General features: G+C 37.7%; 1 protein-coding gene across 1 annotated transcript in view; it reads right to left on the bottom strand.

Moving 5' to 3' along the window:
- Positions 1 to 264: 264 nt before the first annotated feature.
- The window catches only part of LOC129233694 (death-associated protein kinase 1-like), a 126,813-nt gene continuing 107,523 nt past the window's right edge, over positions 265 to 19,554 (bottom strand). Inside the window, 11 exon segments of the mRNA XM_054867675.1 lie at positions 265 to 1,095; positions 8,781 to 8,953; positions 9,404 to 9,610; positions 9,868 to 10,050; positions 11,467 to 11,655; positions 12,525 to 12,787; positions 13,600 to 13,794; positions 16,150 to 16,275; positions 18,430 to 18,637; positions 19,248 to 19,325; positions 19,430 to 19,528. Of these exon segments, the coding sequence (XP_054723650.1) occupies positions 369 to 1,095; positions 8,781 to 8,953; positions 9,404 to 9,610; positions 9,868 to 10,050; positions 11,467 to 11,655; positions 12,525 to 12,787; positions 13,600 to 13,794; positions 16,150 to 16,275; positions 18,430 to 18,637; positions 19,248 to 19,325; positions 19,430 to 19,528 (2,448 nt within the window). The 3' untranslated portion in view covers positions 265 to 368.

The raw sequence follows: 19,554 nt of genomic DNA, 5'->3' as shown, positions 1-19,554 counted from the left end.
CAGAAATTATTTATTTTCGGAGGGGAGGGCAAGCTTTCCTGTACCTGCTAGGGGGTTCCGGTGGTTCTCCCTCGGAGAAATTTTTGAAATCGTAGTCCTAAGAACGCAGTTTTAGACAGTCTCTGACTGTTTTGACGTTGGAAAGTTCCAGGGGGCCTTCTGAGTAAATTTTAAGAAACTGAAGTCTTAAAAACGTGATTATAGGCTTTATGTGTTGACATTAGAGTAAGGGATGGGACTTAGGCGCTGTCTTCGATCGATTTTTTTAAATAAAATTTTTTAATTTAATCACTTTATTAAAATATGTACATGAAATTAGTTCCATAGCTCAACGAAGCTACTGTTTGTAGTTTGTCCTGCTCAAAACTTCACCTTGATATGTTCGAACTTGAAGTATGAGACATCGTACATATCATACTGATATCTTCATTTGAAATTTCTCCACCTATAGGGAAAACTTTGATAAAAGGTGCTGTCCTCATAATTACTTCTACCGCATCGAGTCTACCGAGCTCTTTCAACTTGTCCACTAAGCAGGAGACTGTGCTACTCGGTTCCTTTAGCCACTCTTTTAAAATCCTTGATGTTGGACTCTGAGCTGGATTATCTCCTGGATCCAGAAGGGGTAGCATGTCCGTCAGTCCGAGTAGCACAGCCAGCATGCACCAGTCTCGACCGATAGGTTCTGGAGGATCCAAGGCAGCACATAGTCGTTGGATCACGGGAAGCGGTAAATTAGAAGCGTGCAGTTGTGGCCCCAACACCACGCCTGCAGAGGAGTGGCCATTTCCACATGGAGGAGTCAGAACACCTGCTGAGGAGTTGCCAACAGGTCCACCGATAACCTCTGGTGACCCAAAGCAAACGACATCTGTCAGGTAATCTGTCGCCGTTTCATCTGCAGTTTGGACTAGGCCAGAAAGGCCATGGTCCAGGAGTGCGGACAACAGTACATGGGAAGGATGGCTTTGCGGCTGCACAAGATGTTGGCACAAGTGGGAAGGGCTGATTGCGTGTCTCTCGTAGAGGAGGCCAGGACAGATTTCCAAAAGCGTGTTTTCTATGACACTCAGCAGACTTGACAAGAAATAAAAGCTGCAGAAAATATTTATGCATTACTGGAATTAAATGGTGTAATAATTGATTACTACATAATTTTAAAGCAGTATTATACGCAATCACAGTTTAAATTTAGAGAATATGTACACTAAAAGAGTGCCTATTAGACAGTTGATGAAGTCTATGAAATCAATTTTTGAAAACTCTTTTTATTGAAATGCAGAATTCGCTTGGCATGTGCCATCGAATTTACAATACAAAAGAAAAGCTTTTGTCCAGCAACTGCATAACGGTCAACTAGTCGTCAGTTAACATAGAATAACGGTATAACAGGAAATATCCAACGTTGTTTGGAACAAATAAGCAGATTACAGATTACACGTGTTTCAGGGTTTCAATGAACCCCTTTTTCAATTCAAAGGTGTGAGCTTCTAGATGTAAAGGGGGTTCCTTGAAACCCTGAAACACGTGTACTCTGTAATTTGTGCTAAACAACGATGGATATTTCCTGTTATTCCTAGGCACAAAGGTATTTATTTATTGCTTAATAGAGTAACAGTATATAGGATCTTTTGCAGTAGCTTTTTTTGCGTAAGAGTTCATAGATTTCTTTGATTCATTACTTGCGTTTACGAACGGTGCCAGAATTTATCTTTTGGGGAGAGAGGTTGTTGGTCAAAACAATCTTTACATGGTTTAAACTACTTTAGTAGGATTGTAGAAAATTATGTTAAAACTAAGGCCTAGGGGGGGGGAGGAGGGGGTCTCCCTACTGTCACTGCGACAGTCCTCACATTACTTTAGTAAGCACGTATGTTTTAGAAATATTAGCTATCGATGAATTTATGTGATCCTCTCATAAGCTAACCAAAACTCGGTCAGTGTAGAGAACATCGACATCAGTTGTTTAATGCATTGATGCGTTAAAAATTTTTGTTAACTGGGTTATTAAGTTTTAATTAAACATCTGTTCCAGCTGTTCAAATGAAACTAAACAATCGGTCTGATTGTAGAAAATATAGTAGAATCGTTTAATAGTTTTCACTCATCCGACAAACGAGAATTGCAAACTATAACCAAGAAAAACTTTGGCAAACCAAGCTGCGACCATTGTCCTAGAAGCGCATTGAACTCGAAATACCATTTGTTGAATGTTGTTGGGTTTTGCAACTATATTTTGATACACGATGGTAAACTATGCTTCTTTTTAATATAAAAGCAAACGAATGTTTTAATGTTTTAGAAACTTTTTCTTGAAGTGTCAGAGACCAGTTATGTAGGAAGTTTTGGCCTCTTTTAGTCTTCATCTAATTCTCAGTAGGTGAGAGCTAAGTCGAAAAAAAACTTAAGCTTTTGAGTTTAATGCAAAAATTTTGTTTATATTGTATTCACATCATTTGGTTTTAATTTGTATATGACCTTTGCACAAGGGTTTATTTCCTTTATTACGCTTAAATAATTCACTCCTACAACAAATACCGCCATAAAATACTTTTGACCATGAAAATAATACAAAAATGTTACTCTAAGCTAAAAATGGTCAAATACGAATAAACACCGAAGGTATGATTTCGTGGAGGTTACATTTTTATATAGGTTGCAAGCTGCTTCACTGACGGTGACATGGTAAAGAATGGGCTTTACTTGACCATCATGTCCCTTAGAAAAACCATATAGAATGCTTGCCAAGTATGATTCATTATCGCAATAATGACGGCTGTCGATGAAGTTTTTAACACTACGTATCTTATTTTCGCAGAGGCAGTAACAACACAATGTTACTTTATGCGTAATTTAAGATACAGTGAAACCTTTGTAAGTTGACCACTCGCGGTGCAGCACTTTGGCGGTCAACTTAGACAGGTGGTCAACTTATAAAGGGCGTTTTTTTTTTTTTTTTTTGTCCTTTCTTGCACCATGTATTCATTTTTTTGAGGAATTCACCCTTACTCTTTCTGTTCAACTCACTTTCAGTGTTTAACATTATTGAAAGTGAAACAATAATTAAAAATACTATTCAAATAATTTTGTTACTTTTTCCTTGTTTTTAACTATATTAGACACTGTAGGTTTAGAAATTCCATATATTCCAGCTAATTTTCTCTGGTTTTCTCCATTTTCAATTAATTTTAATATTTCATACTTTTTATTAATCTCAAGTTCAAATAACTTTCTTTTTGAAGCCTTTTTATGCATAGCACAAAGAGTAACAAGCTCGACTCTCCCAGTTCATGAAGGAAAAATTAAAATGTCCTATCTCTTAATCCTTGGACCAGAAACATGTAACTACTCATTAGCAGGCCCAGATCTGTGTACCCGCAGTGCGAGGGGCCTGCGTCCTTAAAGGAGCTAACGACCCTAGAAATTGAAGAAAAAATAGAAAAAATCTAGCACTAAGACTTATGCACTTTACAAATAGACACTGCTGGCCAGGAGGGAGGGGCCTACATATTTTGTTGCAGGGGGACCCAAAATATATAGATCCAGGCCAGCTCTTTTCTCACAATTCCTGTGTTACCACAGCATATTGCAACTGAAAGAAAAGATTTTGAACTTTACTACTGACACGTATTTTCATTGAACAGCTATCTCACGTAGAACAACAAATGAAAAACAAGTTTTGAAGAGCAGCTTTAAGCTGCTGTTTAGTTAGTAAAATGCTAGTCTGTCATCAAAGCATTAAAAACATTCTTAGAAAGCTATCAAAAGAAAAATAATAATAATAATAAATAAATAAATAAGTTAATAAATAATAAAATAAAATAATTTGCTGAAGAAAGTTGAAAAAAATAAACCAAGTGGTCAACTTACAAAGGTTTTTTTACAATACTCCAAACCAAATTTGGCGTACATTAGTGGTCAAGATAGAGATGTGGTCAAGTTACAGAAGTTTTCCTTCGCTATATGAGATAGGAAAAATTTTGTTCCCGACAAAAGTGGTCAACATAGAGAGGTGGTCAACTTACAAGGGTGGTCAACTTTACAGGTTTTACTGTATCTACTTTGAACAAACCTCACTATGTCGTTAAATATTAAAACTTTCTGAGATATAAAGACGAAACGATACATATAGTTTGTGACGATCCGAGATTGTTGGTGGTTGTTCGTGTTACTGCTTTGGATGGCAAATTTCCCTTTCTCGAAACTAAAATGTTGCTAAATAACGTTTTGAGCGTCAAAAGTTACTCAACGCCCGAATCAGGGGATTTGAAAGATTTTGAACTAATTATGCTGGTGGTTTTCTTCCTTTCATTCTTCTTCTTATTATTATCTTTACTAATAACTAGTGGTACCCGCACGGTTTTGCATGTAGTAGAAAATTAAAAGGTCATTTGGTTCGCCTGTATATTTACAAATAATGAATGATGCATTTCTCGCCAATTGGCTACGTTCACTCGCTCTCCCATTCCACGTCATGATAATTTCGTAATTTACTCGTCCATCCTATGATAATTTTGCTCCGGAAAATGTTCTTAAAATTGAATTAGAGAAAGAACAAAATCAAATTTTCAAAAAATCGCTTCGAGGTGCACGAGGTGCCCTATGCTACAAACTAACTTTGTGCCAAATTTCATGCAAATCGGCAGAACGGTTAGGCGCTATGTGCGTCACAGAGATCCAGACATCCTCCAGACAGACTCTCAGCTTTATTATTAGTAACTAGTGGCACCCGCACGGCTTCGCCCGTAATAGAAAAATTAAAGGTCTTTTGGTTCGCTTGTATATTTACAAATAATGTATGGTGAATTTTCTCGCCAATTGGCTTGTACCGACGTTACAGTTTCACGTTATGATAATTTCGTATCTCGCCAATCGGCTTGTGCCCATGTTACGGTTCCACGTTATGATAATTTCGTAATTTATGATAGTTTTTTTTTTCTTAAAATTGGAATAAAAAAAGAACCACATCGAATTTTCGAACAATCGCTTCGAGGTGCACATCCCCATGCTACACACTAACTTTGTGCCAAATTTCATGAAAATCGGCCGAACGGTTTAGGCGCTATGCGCGTCACAGACATCCTACAGACATCCAGACATCCTCCGGACACAGAGACTTTCTGCTTTATTATTAGTAACTAGTGGCACCCGCACGGCTTCGCCCGTAATAGAAAAATTAAAGGTCTTTTGGTTCGCTTGCATATTTACAAATAATGTATGGTGAATTTTCTCGCCAATTGGCTTGTACCGACGTTACGGTCCCACGTTATGATAATTTCGTATCTCGCCAACTGGCTTGTGCCCATGTTACGGTTCCACGTTACGATAATTTCGTAATTTATGATAGTTTTTTTTCTTAAAATTGGAATAAAAAAAGAACCACATCGAATTTTCGAAAAATCGCTTCGAGGTGCACACCCCCATGCTACATACTAACTTCGTGCCAAATTTCATGAAAATCGGCCGAACGATTTAGGCGCTATGCGCGTCACAGACATCCTACAGACATCCAGACATCCTCCGGACAGAGAGACTTTCTGCTTTATTATTAGTAACTAGTGGCACCCGCACGGTTTCGCCCGTAATAGAAAAATTAAAGGTCTTTTGGTTCGCCTGTATATTTACAAATAATGTATGGTGAAATTTCTCGCCAATTGGCTTGTACCCATGTTATGGTTCCACGTTATGATAATTTCGTATCTCGCCAATTGGCTTGTGCCCATGTTACGGTTCCACGTTATGATAATTTCGTAATTTATGATAGTTTTTTTCTTAAAATTGGAATAAAAAAAGAACCACATCGAATTTTCGAAAAATCGCTTCGAGGTGCACACCCCCATGCTACATACTAACTTTGTGCCAAATTTCATGAAAATCGGCCGAACGTTTAGGCACTATGCGCGTCACAGACATCCTACAGACATCCTACAGACATCCTACAGATATCCTACAGACATCCAGACATCTAGACATCCTCCGGACAGAGAGACTTTCAGCTTTATTATTAGTAACTAGTGGTACCCGCACGGCTTCGCCCGTAATAGCAAATTAAAAGGTCTTTTGGTTCGCCTGTAGATTTACAAATGATGTGTAGTGAATTTTTTCGCCAATTGGCTTGTGCCCACGTTACGGTTCCACGTTATGATAATTTCGTATCTCGCCAATTGGCTTGTGCCCATGTTACGGTTCCACGTTATGATAATTTCGTAATTTATTCGTCCATCTTATATTTTTTTCTTAAAATTGGAATAGAAAAAGAACAAAATCGAATTTTCGAAAAATCGCTTCGCGGTGCACACCCCCATGCTACATACTAACTTTGTGCCAAATTTCATGAAAATCGGCCGAGCGGTCTAGGCGCTATGCGCGTCACAGACATCCTACAGACATCCAGACATCCTCCGGACAGAGAGACTTTCAGCTTTATTATTAGTAACTAGTGGCACCCGCACGGCTTCGCCCGTAATAGAAAAATTAAAGGTCTTTTGGTTCGCTTGTATATTTACAAATAATGTATGGTGAATTACAGTTCCACGTTATGATAATTTCGTATCTCGCCAATTGGCTTGTGCCCATGTTACGGTTCCACGTTATGATAATTTCGTAATTTATGATAGTTTTTTTTCTTAAAATTGGAATAAAAAAAGAACTACATCGAATTTTCGAAAAATCGCTTCGAGGTGCACACCCCCATGCTACATACTAACTTTGTGCCAAATTTCATGAAAATCGGCCGAACGGTTTAGGCGCTATGCTCGTCACAGACATCCTACGGACATCCTACAGACATCCTACAGACATCCTCCAGACATCCTCCGGACAGAGAGACTTTCTGCTTTATTATTAGTAACTAGTGGCACCCGCACGGCTTCGCCCGTAATAGAAAAATTAAAGGTCTTTTGGTTCGCTTGTATATTTACAAATGATGTATGGTGAATTTTCTCGCCAATTGGCTTGTACCGACGTTACAGTTCCACGTTATGATAATTTCGTATCTCGCCAATTGGCTTGTGCCCATGTTACGATTCCACGTTATGATAATTTCGTAATTTATGATAGTTTTTTTTCTTAAAATTTGAATAAAAAAAGAACCACATCGAATTTTTGAAAAATCGCTTCGAGGTGCACACCCCCATGCTACATACTAACTTTGTGCCAAATTTCATGAAAATCGGCCGAACGGTTTAAGCGCTATGCGCGTCACAGACATCCTACGGACATCCTACAGACATCCTACAGACATCCTCCGGACAGAGAGACTTACTGCTTTATTATTAGTAAAGAAGAAGATAAAGAAGACGATAAAGAAGAAAGATAAAGCTGAAAGTCTCTGTCCGGAGGATGTCTGTAGGATGTCTGTGACGCGCATAGCGCCTAGACCGTTCCGCCGATTTTCGTGAAATTTGGCACAAAGTTAGTTTGTAGCATGGGGGTGTGCACCTCGAAGCGATTTTTCAAAAATTCGATGTGGTTCTTTTTTTATTCCAATTTTAAGAACAAAAATATCATAAGATGGACGAGTAAATTACGAAATTATCATAACGTGGAACCGTAACATGGGCACAAGCCAATTGGCGAGATACGAAATTATCATAGCGTGGAACCGTAACATGGGTACAAGCCAATTGACGACAAAATTCACCATACATCTTCTTCTTCTTTACTAATAATAAAGCTGAAAGTCTCTCTGTCCGGAGGATGTCTGGATGTCTGGATCTCTGTGACGCGCATAGCGCCTAGACCGTTTGGCCAATTTTCATGAAATTTGGCACGAAGTTAGTTTGCAGCATGGTGGTGTGCATTTCGAAGCGATTTTTTGAAAATTCGATGTTCTTCTTTTTCTATTCCAATTTTAAGAACAAAAATATCATAAGATGGACGAGTAAATTACGAAATTATCATAACGTGGAACCGTAACATGGGCGCAAGCCAATTGGCGAGATACGAAATTATCATAACGTGGAACCGTAACATGGGTACAATCCAATTGGCGAGAAAATTCATCATATATTATTTGTAAATATACAGGCGAAATAAAAGACCTTTTAATTTTTCTATTACGGGCAAAGCTGTGCGAGTACCACTAGTTATAAGAATAAAAGCTTCCACGGCCGGTGTTAATAAAATAAAAAGATTCTGGGCTGTTGTGCTGTCGTGCGGGTGTATCAACTCCATACGTTTCGACTGCATCTGCGGTGGTGTGAACGAAGCTTCCAGGGAAACGACTTCTTGGCAACTGAGTCCGTCCACGCCGCCACTGACGATGACCGCCGCAGATGCTGTCGAAACGTTTGGAGTTTATATACTCGGACCACGACACTTCAGTCTGGAATCTTTAACTTCTATTACTGTTAGTGTTTAATAATTCAAGAGCTTCGATCGATTAAATTGTACGAGACCCTTTATTTTGGTGCAGAGCACGTTAAGAGAAAGCTTAACTTTTGCCTGAACTTCAAAGCTGGCTTGTTTGGATTCGTGTACTTGCATTGGCGAAAATCCAAACGCAGCAACTGAAACGGCCAGAAACTAGTATCCAGGAACCTAACTAGTTACGAAAAAGGGTGAAGAGCATCGCAGCTAGGTCATGAGTCGGACAGGCTACGAAGACTTGGCTATGGGTTCCGTATCCCAGCTCTTTGAAACCATTCATTAAAAAGTCGTAGCGATAGGGTACTTGCATGCGTTAAAAATTGAAATTATTTGCATTGACTTTTTTTTTAATATAAAGATTTAAAGAACTAAAAGTGACGTAAAGGTGAAATATTTGAGCAACATTTTACCTCTCTATGCGTAGGAAAGAAGGTGCCCTCACTTTGACGTCAATGGACTCGCCGAATTCACCAAGACTGATCTGTCCTTGTATGCTACTACACGTGAAGTTACTACCTTGTCTCCACTGCTGCAGAAAACACTCTGCAGACACATGGTTCTGAGAATATCTCCGAAGTTGAACCTATGGAATATAAAGTTATCCAAAAATCAACTTGGTTCTGATTTGAAGGTAACCGACCATAGTATTGTGGTATTAATACTCTATGATGATTACGATGGAAATAAAAATGTGATGCGTTAATATTCTCCGAAACACTGAAATTCAACTTCAAATACTAGTACCAGTAAATGGAATGAATACTTCGTGTCATAAGAAAAGTTTCATATCGTGTTGAAAAAACGTCTTTTCACAAAAGCAGAACCATGATGCCCTGTTGATGATGGTTCAAGTTTTTGGGTATACAAAATGCTAATCATCAGAGGACTTCTTCAACTACCTTCTAACATGTAAATTCATACAGTGTCCCGAAATTTTCATGCAATTCATACTTCTTATGTATATCAAATTTAAGGTTCAGAAGAAAAAATTTTCTTTCACGAAGTTAAATAATCAATTAGGAAATAAACGTACTTGCAGTCTGGGAATGACGCAACGTAGGAGGTGCTTGTCAGCGGGCCAGCTCTGAATCCTGATTCCACCATACACAGCGTTGGTATACCTTAAATCTCCTTTTTCCCACAGGTAGTCTTGTGAGTCGAGCATGTTGAAGCACGGGAATTCGTATTCTATGTCACCATTGCTGTCACACTGGGTGCAAAGTTGAAGAGATTCCAACACCTGTATAGAAGTTAAAAGAAAAAACTTATTTTTAGTCGTGAAGGAAGTATTCTAATATGTGTAAATATAACGAATAATAACATTGCTTGACGTAACTTCGTAAAGCTATTTAACCAATATGAATCATTTGCCATTACATAAGGCATACGCGTATTCATTCTTTTTTTGTTCAAATAATTGAAAATAATTTTGAGGTTGTTTGATGCAGATAGTGGTGAATCTTAGAGAAAGAAATTCTGTCCGGCAGTTTAGCATACCTGTAATAGGTCCAAAGCGTCTGTATCTGGAAAAAGCTGTTGAATGTCATCCATGGTGTAGGTACCATTGATGATAGCTGTTTCAAGATGTTCCTGGGACAACATGTGACCAATGACATCTACACAAAGCCACCGGGGATTCAGAACAATCATGTCTTGCGTTTCTAGCCTTAAAAATAGCAACTAGAAAAGGAATGAGATGGTTGTTTGAAGACCATTGGTTTCAATACCAAAATTTATATCAAATCTAATGATAGAGCTAAAGTTCTATGAAAACCCACTTAGAGAAGTTACAATTACAAAAAAAAAAAAAAAAAGAACTTCTAAGTCTCTCATGCGACTGGCAGAATACCTCTTTTCTCAATACTTTATTGCTAATTTAAAAAAAAAAAAAACCTTCTATAAGATTTGAAGTGCAATATGGAGAAGTTTTGGGAATAATTCGGTTCCAATAACTTATTTCTTCTCGTGAAGTTCATATATGAGAGAAATTCTTATTGGCATAAGCTGTATTACTACCTCAATGCCATTGTGAAGTCAACCCAAATCAGATCGGCATCAATAATACTGCCGTAGGCAGGTAAAGGGCAGTAACTGCAAAAAAAAATTTTCATTATTTTTTTTCTTCATTTTTGTCATCCATTGTACGTTAGCTTTATCGTACAAGCTTGATTGTTTGATTTCCGCTGGAAAAAAAAGATCGAAAAGAAAAACCCGTTCAATTGCAACATTTCCCTTTTGTTAGTATTGAATCTAAAACGCGTTTCGTCACATATCTTGAAAACGCATTTCTGCAGATACTTTCGTTTACCTGCCCACGGCAGAACACTTCTGTCTTTCATTGAACTCCCAAAGAAGAAATGAAAGCATTTATGCCTAAATTTCAAATTATCAGTGCGGAACAATAGTGTTCTGTGTAGATTTTACACTTTTACGTGTTGCAAATCGTTTACTCGTAGGTATCTTACAATATAAAAAATTGCTTTCACTCAGAAAAAAAAAAAAAAAATGTGTTTACGACTGCTATGTGTGCTATGATGTAATGTGGAATTGAAAAATCCTTGTTTTTGGCGTGACATCCACTCAACACTATATTGTCGCCTTTGCGACGGTCTGAAATCAGCATCTACGTGTGCCGTTTTTCAGCACACTTGATGTAATTGCCCTGTTTTTGATTCCCAATTGAAAGAATTCCTGTTTCGTAATGCTTGCATGATATGAAAAAAAAAAAAAAAAACTACATTATTTGACATCCATTTCCATATATCTCACCAAAAGTTCATTGCTCTTCTCTGATAGTCTGAAAGTTTGCGGATTGTGCTTTCCGTTTGGTGGATTGGTTCAAAGTAAAATTGATGGCCTGTATTTTGTTTTTCTTGTTGCGTTAATTAAACAAAACAATTTCAGAATAGGCTGCCATCTACGAAGTTTGAAAAGTTTCACCTCGAAAATTTTTGGAAAAGATCTCGGATCGTTATTACTCCGACACACACTGTAAAAGTGGTCAGAAGAAACAATGGCAGTAATATAAAAATGAATGACATGATAAAACGATGTACTGTAAACTTAGCAAAGATTTGTACTGGAACAAGCTCTTACCTCTCCCATGAGTTGTAGTTGATCAATCATGACTTTGATATGTTCAGTGTTTGCTAAAGGGTTGACTTGAGAATGCACCAGATCACAGAACTGCTGATGAGACATGACAGGAAAGTTCGTAGAGCTTTGACGCCACTTTTGTAAGTGCAATAACATTGATTCCAGAAAACCAGTTTGTTTTGGAAGCTCCTACAATGAAAATGCAACAAATTTTAGCGTGGATCACCATTTTAGCAGACAGCATTTATTATTATTATTATTATTATTATTTTTTTTTTTTTGGAAATTCTAACTTGACAATTCTACATGTGAAGCACAGAATAGCAGAGCTTAAGATCAATAGTCTTATTCTGGAATTGATAGGAACTCGCATCCAAAACGACATCAGTTTTATTCAACCGAAATTTCATTGGTAAATTTCAATGAATTAGCGTGAACTTGCTACAAAAGTAAAAATGAAGTTGTTTAGAAGCGATTACTTACCTACAAAAATATCTAAGAACTAATGAAGTTATTGTGAATCTCTACAAAGCTCCATTTGAGTGCATTTATTAACGTGCCCGCATGCCTTTTTTTCAGATGGCTAGTATTTGACGCCCGTTTTTTGTACTCTAAACTCTTTAGGGAAAGAGTCTGCAGTTAACGCAACTCTTAAAAGCATGCTTTACCACCTTGAATTTTATTTTTCTGCAGTTGTGATAACTTTACTAATTTGAATGTTTATTTGCTTATTATATTTTTTCCTCAATGAAAGAAAGAAGAGGGCTGTCCTTTCCCCTTCGGTTTGACTTTAGGAACATTACGTGGCCCTTATTTTCGTCTTTTTGCCTACCCACTCGAGTCATCTATTCCGGTAGAGCATTCCCAGGGTAAGCACGATGATGACTCGTGGGGTTCAAATAGTTCAAATCAGCAGGAAAGTGTCAAAACGTGAGCTGTTTTTCAACAGGAAAAACGAAATTAAAGATTCATGATTAAGTCATATTCTCGTTAATTTGCTTAAGTTGGATTAATTGATCCAGTCGTCGTTTAGGGGTTAGAGGTGGTTCAAAACTCACCTGTGTAATTTGGTTCTTGCAATTGCACATGTACTGTTTGAGCGACTTCATGGCTTGGGATCCAACCACGTGGGCATCCATAACGTGGACGCTGTCATGGATGTCAAACACATGCTTGAACCGGAGTATGGCCGCTTCTAGAACAGCTTCAGCCTCCGTGCTGACGTATTCGTTCGTGGCGTTGTTTCTTTGGCAGTTGGCCGTGTCCGCATGTGTGGCCACCAACACCACACGAGCGGGTGAGTTACTTTTGCCGCTATGACCTGGAAAAAAAAGGCAAAATAAGTCAAAGTATGATCGTTGTATTGAAAAAAAAATTTAAAAGACTACAAGAGAGAAATGGAAACATAAAACTGGTAATCTTGGATTGAAGAGTGAGTTATAAAACTTTTCACTAATAGCCTCCTAGCACAGCTAAATTATTTTTATCTGAGCTATAATTTGCTGATTGAAATCTCATTCTCCCCCCCCCACCCTTTTTTTTCAAATGTGAAACAACTTTGCCTTTTCGACATTTCTCCTTTTTAAGGCAGCGAAAGTGATGCAATTTGCTGCGGTACAATTAGCAAGTGACCATCATTGTCCTTAACAAGCATTTTAACAATTAAATTAGTATCAAGAGATGGCGACAACATTATCTATACCTCCACAATTCGGACATGAGTCTATATGTAACAGACAATTTTCTCCTGTACCTATGGTAATTACTTGTGCTAGATCAACCACAGTGCTTTTGGGTCTCCAGGTTTAATGAGCACGACCCTGATGTACTTGATGGCTTTTATCTGGACTAGGCCATCCGTTCCAGGCCTGATGCTCTAACCACTAGGCCTCTAATGGCCGCTTTGAAATCCAAGCAACTTTTCCTTCTACTTTACGATTGTCTCAGAGGCAAATGGTTCAAGAAGTTTTTCAACTTTTGTAATGACAGGCATTCTTGCCATTAAATTACGTTACATTAATCTAAAAATTCTTTTTTTTTATTTTAAATGCAAAATTTTTAATTTTTCGCACCATAAAATGTACGCTTGCAGAGAACAGATTTTTGCGACACAAAATGAACTATCGTACTCACCTAAAGGTTCCAGAGGAGGCATCCTGGCCTGCAGAAAGGAGAGCCAGAACATGACTTGATGTAGCTGGACATCGAACGGATCACTCAAGGAAAAGACTATTGCATGAATACAGTGACTATTGCCAAGGAACCTGTCATACACAATGTAGTAAGGTTCATGGCCGGAAAATTCCCAAAGACTAAGATCTCCTATACCTGAAAAACGATTTTAGAGAAATATTTCAAAATAATATATAAATGGTGTGATTTTTATAGAATAGAATGCACACAAGATAAGAACTCTATCTTGAGATCTTGTTGAGGGGGAAAAAACATATTGCTCTGTGATGCCACAATTGGTTTAAAAACCACAAGACAAAGATAAAGTTGTGCAAATAATTAAGAACGTTATCTATCGACATGATAAACCTTTTGAATTGAACACGATTAGTGGTGCTATTTTTCTACAGAGAAGGTACGAACTTCAAAATTGAAGAGTTTTTGCTGGGAAAAGATTTTAAAAAAAAAAGAGTGAATGCATGCAATTTAGAGTAACATTATAAATCGGGCAGCATCATAATGCAAAGAGTTAGAAAACTTGGTAATCTGCATATATTCTGCCGTGGGTAGGTAAACGGTAGTATTTGCAGAAATAGAGTTTTCGAGATATTTGAAGAAACGCGTTTTGGGTTTAATACTAACAATAGAGCTTTTGAAATACACCGCCAGCTCCACGTATTTTTGCTTTAGCCCTGGCTAATGGGCGATAATTTACTGAATATACCTTGCCTCGCGTTCAATCTTCGAGTTGAACCGAACCATTGCTTCAGTCACTCGTCTGGTCTGCTAATTCTATATTAGCTACCAGTTTGTTTCGCACTCTTGGGTTCTTTAAAAGGTTTTCCATCACCAGCTCAGTCACTTACCTATGCCGGGCTGATGAGTGCTAATAAGCACGAAACTGCAGTCCTCAGCTGGAAATGACTGAGCTGGCGGTGTATTTCACGTATTTTTGCTTTAGCCCTGGCTAATGGGCGGTAATTTACTGAATAGAGCTTTTATTTCAGTGGAAACCAAACAAGCAAGCTTGTACAATGAAGTTAACATACACTGCTTAAGACATTTAGGGGAGCAATCAAAAAAGCGAAGAAAACCGTGCGAGACAGCCACGTATTGGTCCACGAAACATGTCCCAAACATGCTCGACTGGATTCAGGTCAGGAGAGCACGCTGGCCATTCTATACGCTGTATTGTTTCAGTTTGAAGCATGTTCTCCACCAGACGATCTCTATGCGGTCGGGCAATATCATCCTGGAAAACAAAGGAATCTCCAATGGCTCCAGTGTAACGGATGACATGAGGTCGCAGTATCTCGTCTGCATACCTTCGGTCCGTCAAAGTGCCATTCCGAAAGATATGCAGGTCTGTACGTCCGCCTATGCTGATTCCACCCCATACCATCCAACCAACTCATCTGTACTCTGTAACCTTTCACGAATGAATTCGGGGTTATTTCGAGTGACCCTGTCCCTCCATACCAGAACACGTCGGATGTCACACTCCAGACTGATTTGGGACTCATCTGTAAACAGCACTTGGCTCCAATCATGTTCCTCCCAATCTCGATGTTCAGCAGCCCATCTTCTTCGGGTCGCACGATAGCGTGGGGTCAACGGAATGCAGACCATTGGCCTACGTGCATAGAGCCCTCCCTCATGAAGCCGATTACGTACTGCTTGGCTGGACATCCTTCGTCCTGTTGCCAAGAGTAACTGTCTTTACAACTGCGTAGCATTCTCTGTTCTGTTTGGACGGACTGTTAACAGTATATACCGGTCATCAGTTGCTGTACTGGCGTGTGGCCGACCTCTTGCCTCTAACATTTAATGTCTCTTGGAATCGATTCCACAGCCTTGCAGCAACACTTCTGGAGACTCCAACAGCGTCCGCGACATTACGTTATGTTTGCCCAGATTCCAGTTTGCTTATAACACGCCATGTCATGGATTCCGGTAAATCACATAGTTGAGACATTCTCAAGTAACCTTGTCTTAAGAAAAAATACTGCGCAATCGAATTTTACAGTTACGGCAATAAAACAGACTTTTCTGTAACATCCCGATTTCTGCTCTTATCTCCTTTTTCTGGTTTCTGACGTCATGAACAATGATTTGCATATAACGTTTTCTTCTTCCGTTTCCTGGTAGGCTTCAAATTATGGATTATTCATTTTATGTTACTTATTAGTACACATTTTTGCGCAATTTTGTTAAAACCATGTGCTCCCCTAATTGCTTTGAGCAGTGTACAATAGATAGTAAAAAAAGGGGGGGGGGAATTTGCAGTTACTGCCTTTTACCTGATCACGGCAGTATTATGTGTCTTAAAAATAATTGAAAAATTAGACTTCAGCGTTCCAAAGATATGTTATTTTTACATAAATGCGTCTATTACAAAAAAATCACCTCACCAGTTAAGGACTAAAAGCAAAATGTCAAAATTCAATCAGTTATCCGGAATCTTGATCAGGAAAAATTATTTTAAACCTTTAAGAAGAATATTTTACGTACCTGAAATACTGACTTGATGGATATCGATGCCATGGGTATAACTATCGAAGTTGGTTTCAAAAGACAAGCAAGGTTCATCTGACGCGCAGGGATCAGATTCAATGCTTGATTTACTCGAATGGGTACCTAAAATAGAATTTCTGTCAGCAACCATAGCCTCATTATCACTTTTCGACTTTGAGACTAGCTATTTCTAATTAATAAAGCTAAAAACGGTGTCACATTTTTGAGAGACAAGACCGCTAAACCTATTCTTAAATGCCTTTTAGTTTCCCATTCCTCCGGTGAATTTCCCGTGCAAATATTTTCTTTACAATTGTGTTTATACTATACTAGCTGCATTGCCCGGTGTTGCACGGTCTACCTCAAAAATATACGTATATTCTTTAATCCAAACATTTTATGTGATGATATTAATTTTCCTGTTTTCATTACATTTCTTATTGCTGCTCCACTCATATTAGACAAAGGGTGATGTTATATAGCCTATAGCCTTCCGCAATAAATGGACTATTCAACACAAAAAGAATTTTTCAATTCGAACCAGTAGTCCCAGAGATTAGCGCGTTCAAACAAACTCTCCAGCTTTATATTAATAGTTAATTAATTAATTAATAAGAAAATAAAAACAATGATACATAATTTTTTTTCACAATTCATTTTTAGCAACGTTTAGGATTTTTCTGAAAATCAGGTAAGATTTCGCTCGATTTTAAGGAATCTCAAAATTTGCCTCTTAGTTGACTCGAACCTACGCCCACTCGATCGCGAAACCCACCCTTTCAAATCGAGCCACCGTGGATAAGGCTATTCGGCATTCCAAGCATTTTATATTATGATAAAAATTTTCCCGTGTTCATAGCATTTTTTTATTGCTGTTTCACTACTATTAGTCATAGCATGATGTTCTATATCCTATAGCCTTCTTCATTGAATGAACTATTCAACACAAAAAGAATTTTTCAATTCGGACCAGTAGTTCCTTACCGCGTTCAAACAAACTCGACTGCTTTATATTGTTAGTATAGATATAAATGCAGTTTTCATGAAAGATTTTTTTCCCCCTCGTCGTGTCTATGAGAGTCTCATTAGATGTTGCCGTGAGTCCTGATGACGGTCTGTGCGAGTTTATTTATTATGTTTCCGGTATAAAGTTCTACCGATGAAGGCAAAACTCCCATTCTTCTTAGATTAGCACTTATAGCTGGATACTGTCCAGTGGACAGTAAAAAACGTGACTCAATGTCAGTTGCGTATCTGGGCAGTTATCACAAATTCGGTAGACTCTCCCGCCTTCCCTGTCGATCTTCATGCCTCTGTGATGTTTGATTCTTAGCCTGACAATGGTTTTTGTGATGTTTCTGTCTGCATTTATATTACAAAGCTAGTTTTTCGAAAAATTTCATAAACGTAAATAAAAATGTACAGAGTATGAACCATTTAAAAATATTTAGGCAGATCCATGTGCACACATTTAGTATTCAAGAGGCATTACGCTATATTGCATATTGCAGTTCTGGTTTCCAAGCATTTTTTAAAGATTGAAAAACTATGCACCCTAGCAGATGAAAATTGTCTGAACTTCTTCAAAAACAGTCTAAAGAACAAAGAATGAAAACTTAAAAAAAAGTAATAAAAATAGTATGTCTGGGTTTGACGTGAATACTGGACTCCACCTCACAAAAGGAATAATGGCCATTTTTGGTATCCGTCATCAAATTATGGAAAATTATCCAAAAACTTTTGTTACAATTAAAATACTATTTTCATAATGCATGAAAATTATGAATATATTCAGATAGAAAATATCCTGTTAGTGATTTTGCAGTTACTGCTTTCGGCGTTGCATCCTCCTTTAGTTACACAAGGTGAGAGCGAGTTTTACCTATTTTCTTTATCGGCACTTTCTTACTAGCGATCGTTGGTGCATCCTGCGTCTGAAACTATCAGTTCGTTGTAGTTAGAGCATAATCCTTGAGTTTTTTTTTTTTAATGAAAATTGGGGTATTGCTTTTAGTGAGAGTTTTAAGTGTGTAACTTAACATATATATATTTGTTCATTCAATAAAAAAATACATAAATAAATAAATAAATAATAATAAAAATAAATAAATAAAATAATAATAATGGAATTCCGGGTAACCCCAGAAAAGTTCCACTCCTGTTAGTGCAACCCTGAATGCAATGAAAATTTATTAATTTGATTTTCAAATAGCCCTTTAATGATTCCCCTTGTCTCACTCTTATATTAGCTCCGTCTTTTACGTTCTGCATTCTTACCGTTTTTCATCTTCACACTGACACTGCCGACGGATGAAGATGAATTTGACTTCGATCTTCGAAACCAGGAACTGAAATATCCACACTTGAGCGAGTCCAAGAGTGACGTCTTGCCCACACCGCTATGTCCGAGAATTTTCAATTGGATCCTCGTGATAGGTTGGACGGAAGTCGTCAGTTGATTTATATACTCCTCCCTTTGTTGTTCCTGTAAATAGAGTACCATCAAAAATAATTTCATAAAAGTTAATTTCTGAAATAAGTATGAAGGAGGTGAACGTTGTTTCTAAACAAAAGAGTGAACACGAAAAGATATTACTTTGTTAATTCATTTTCATTAATTTTACATTTCATCGAGAACGAAGCTCTTTGAAGAAATATAATGGAGCGGTTAAATCGATGAGACGAGATACATGTAATGTACATTCACACCAGGAGTGAATTGAACGAAGAGGAACGCCGTTTCAATACTGCTTTTTTGGAAAAATAAATTTCCCTTTTAAATAAAATTAATCACAACTTAGGACTCGGTTATTTCTCACTGGCGTTCCGAAACTGGAAAATTTATACACACACACACAGACACACCCCTATAAGCTTCACACAGAACTCGTTAAACAGGATGGGAAATGGTCAACATGTATTGTTTGATGGTTTATTCATATGTACTACAGACGCGACGAAAAAACTAGTCTTTTCGTCGCGTTCCAACCAATTCCATAAAAATTTGGCTTGAAACTTGAGTAGAGCATTACTTGGAATGAAGTGGGACAAATATATTTCTTTTATTTCTTACAAGGAAAAGTGAAAAGACTTACGTTTTTCAACTTGTTCAATGTATCTGCTATTTCATTGTATCCTTGAGCAAGAGCTGAAATTTCTGCAGGTATTCCTTCCTGGAATTAAAGTTTTGCGACAAGCATATAATTGTGTAACTAAAGCCAAAACAAAACATCAATAAAATCATAATCTCAAAATTAGTTTCATATTCAAGACTTACCCTGTTTTTTTGGTCTACTATGCAACCTGCCAAGCATAAAATTCTCACTATTTCGACGTGTCCGTTTTTGGCAGCAAGATGAATAGGATAAAAGCCCATCTGAAACAAGAAAAAGCAGAAAGATA

This window comes from Uloborus diversus, chromosome 1 (genome assembly GCF_026930045.1).
Source record: "Uloborus diversus isolate 005 chromosome 1, Udiv.v.3.1, whole genome shotgun sequence".
Taxonomy (NCBI): domain Eukaryota; kingdom Metazoa; phylum Arthropoda; class Arachnida; order Araneae; family Uloboridae; genus Uloborus; species Uloborus diversus.
Note: the sequence above shows the minus strand (reverse complement) of the source record. Positions and strands in the feature narration are given on the sequence as shown.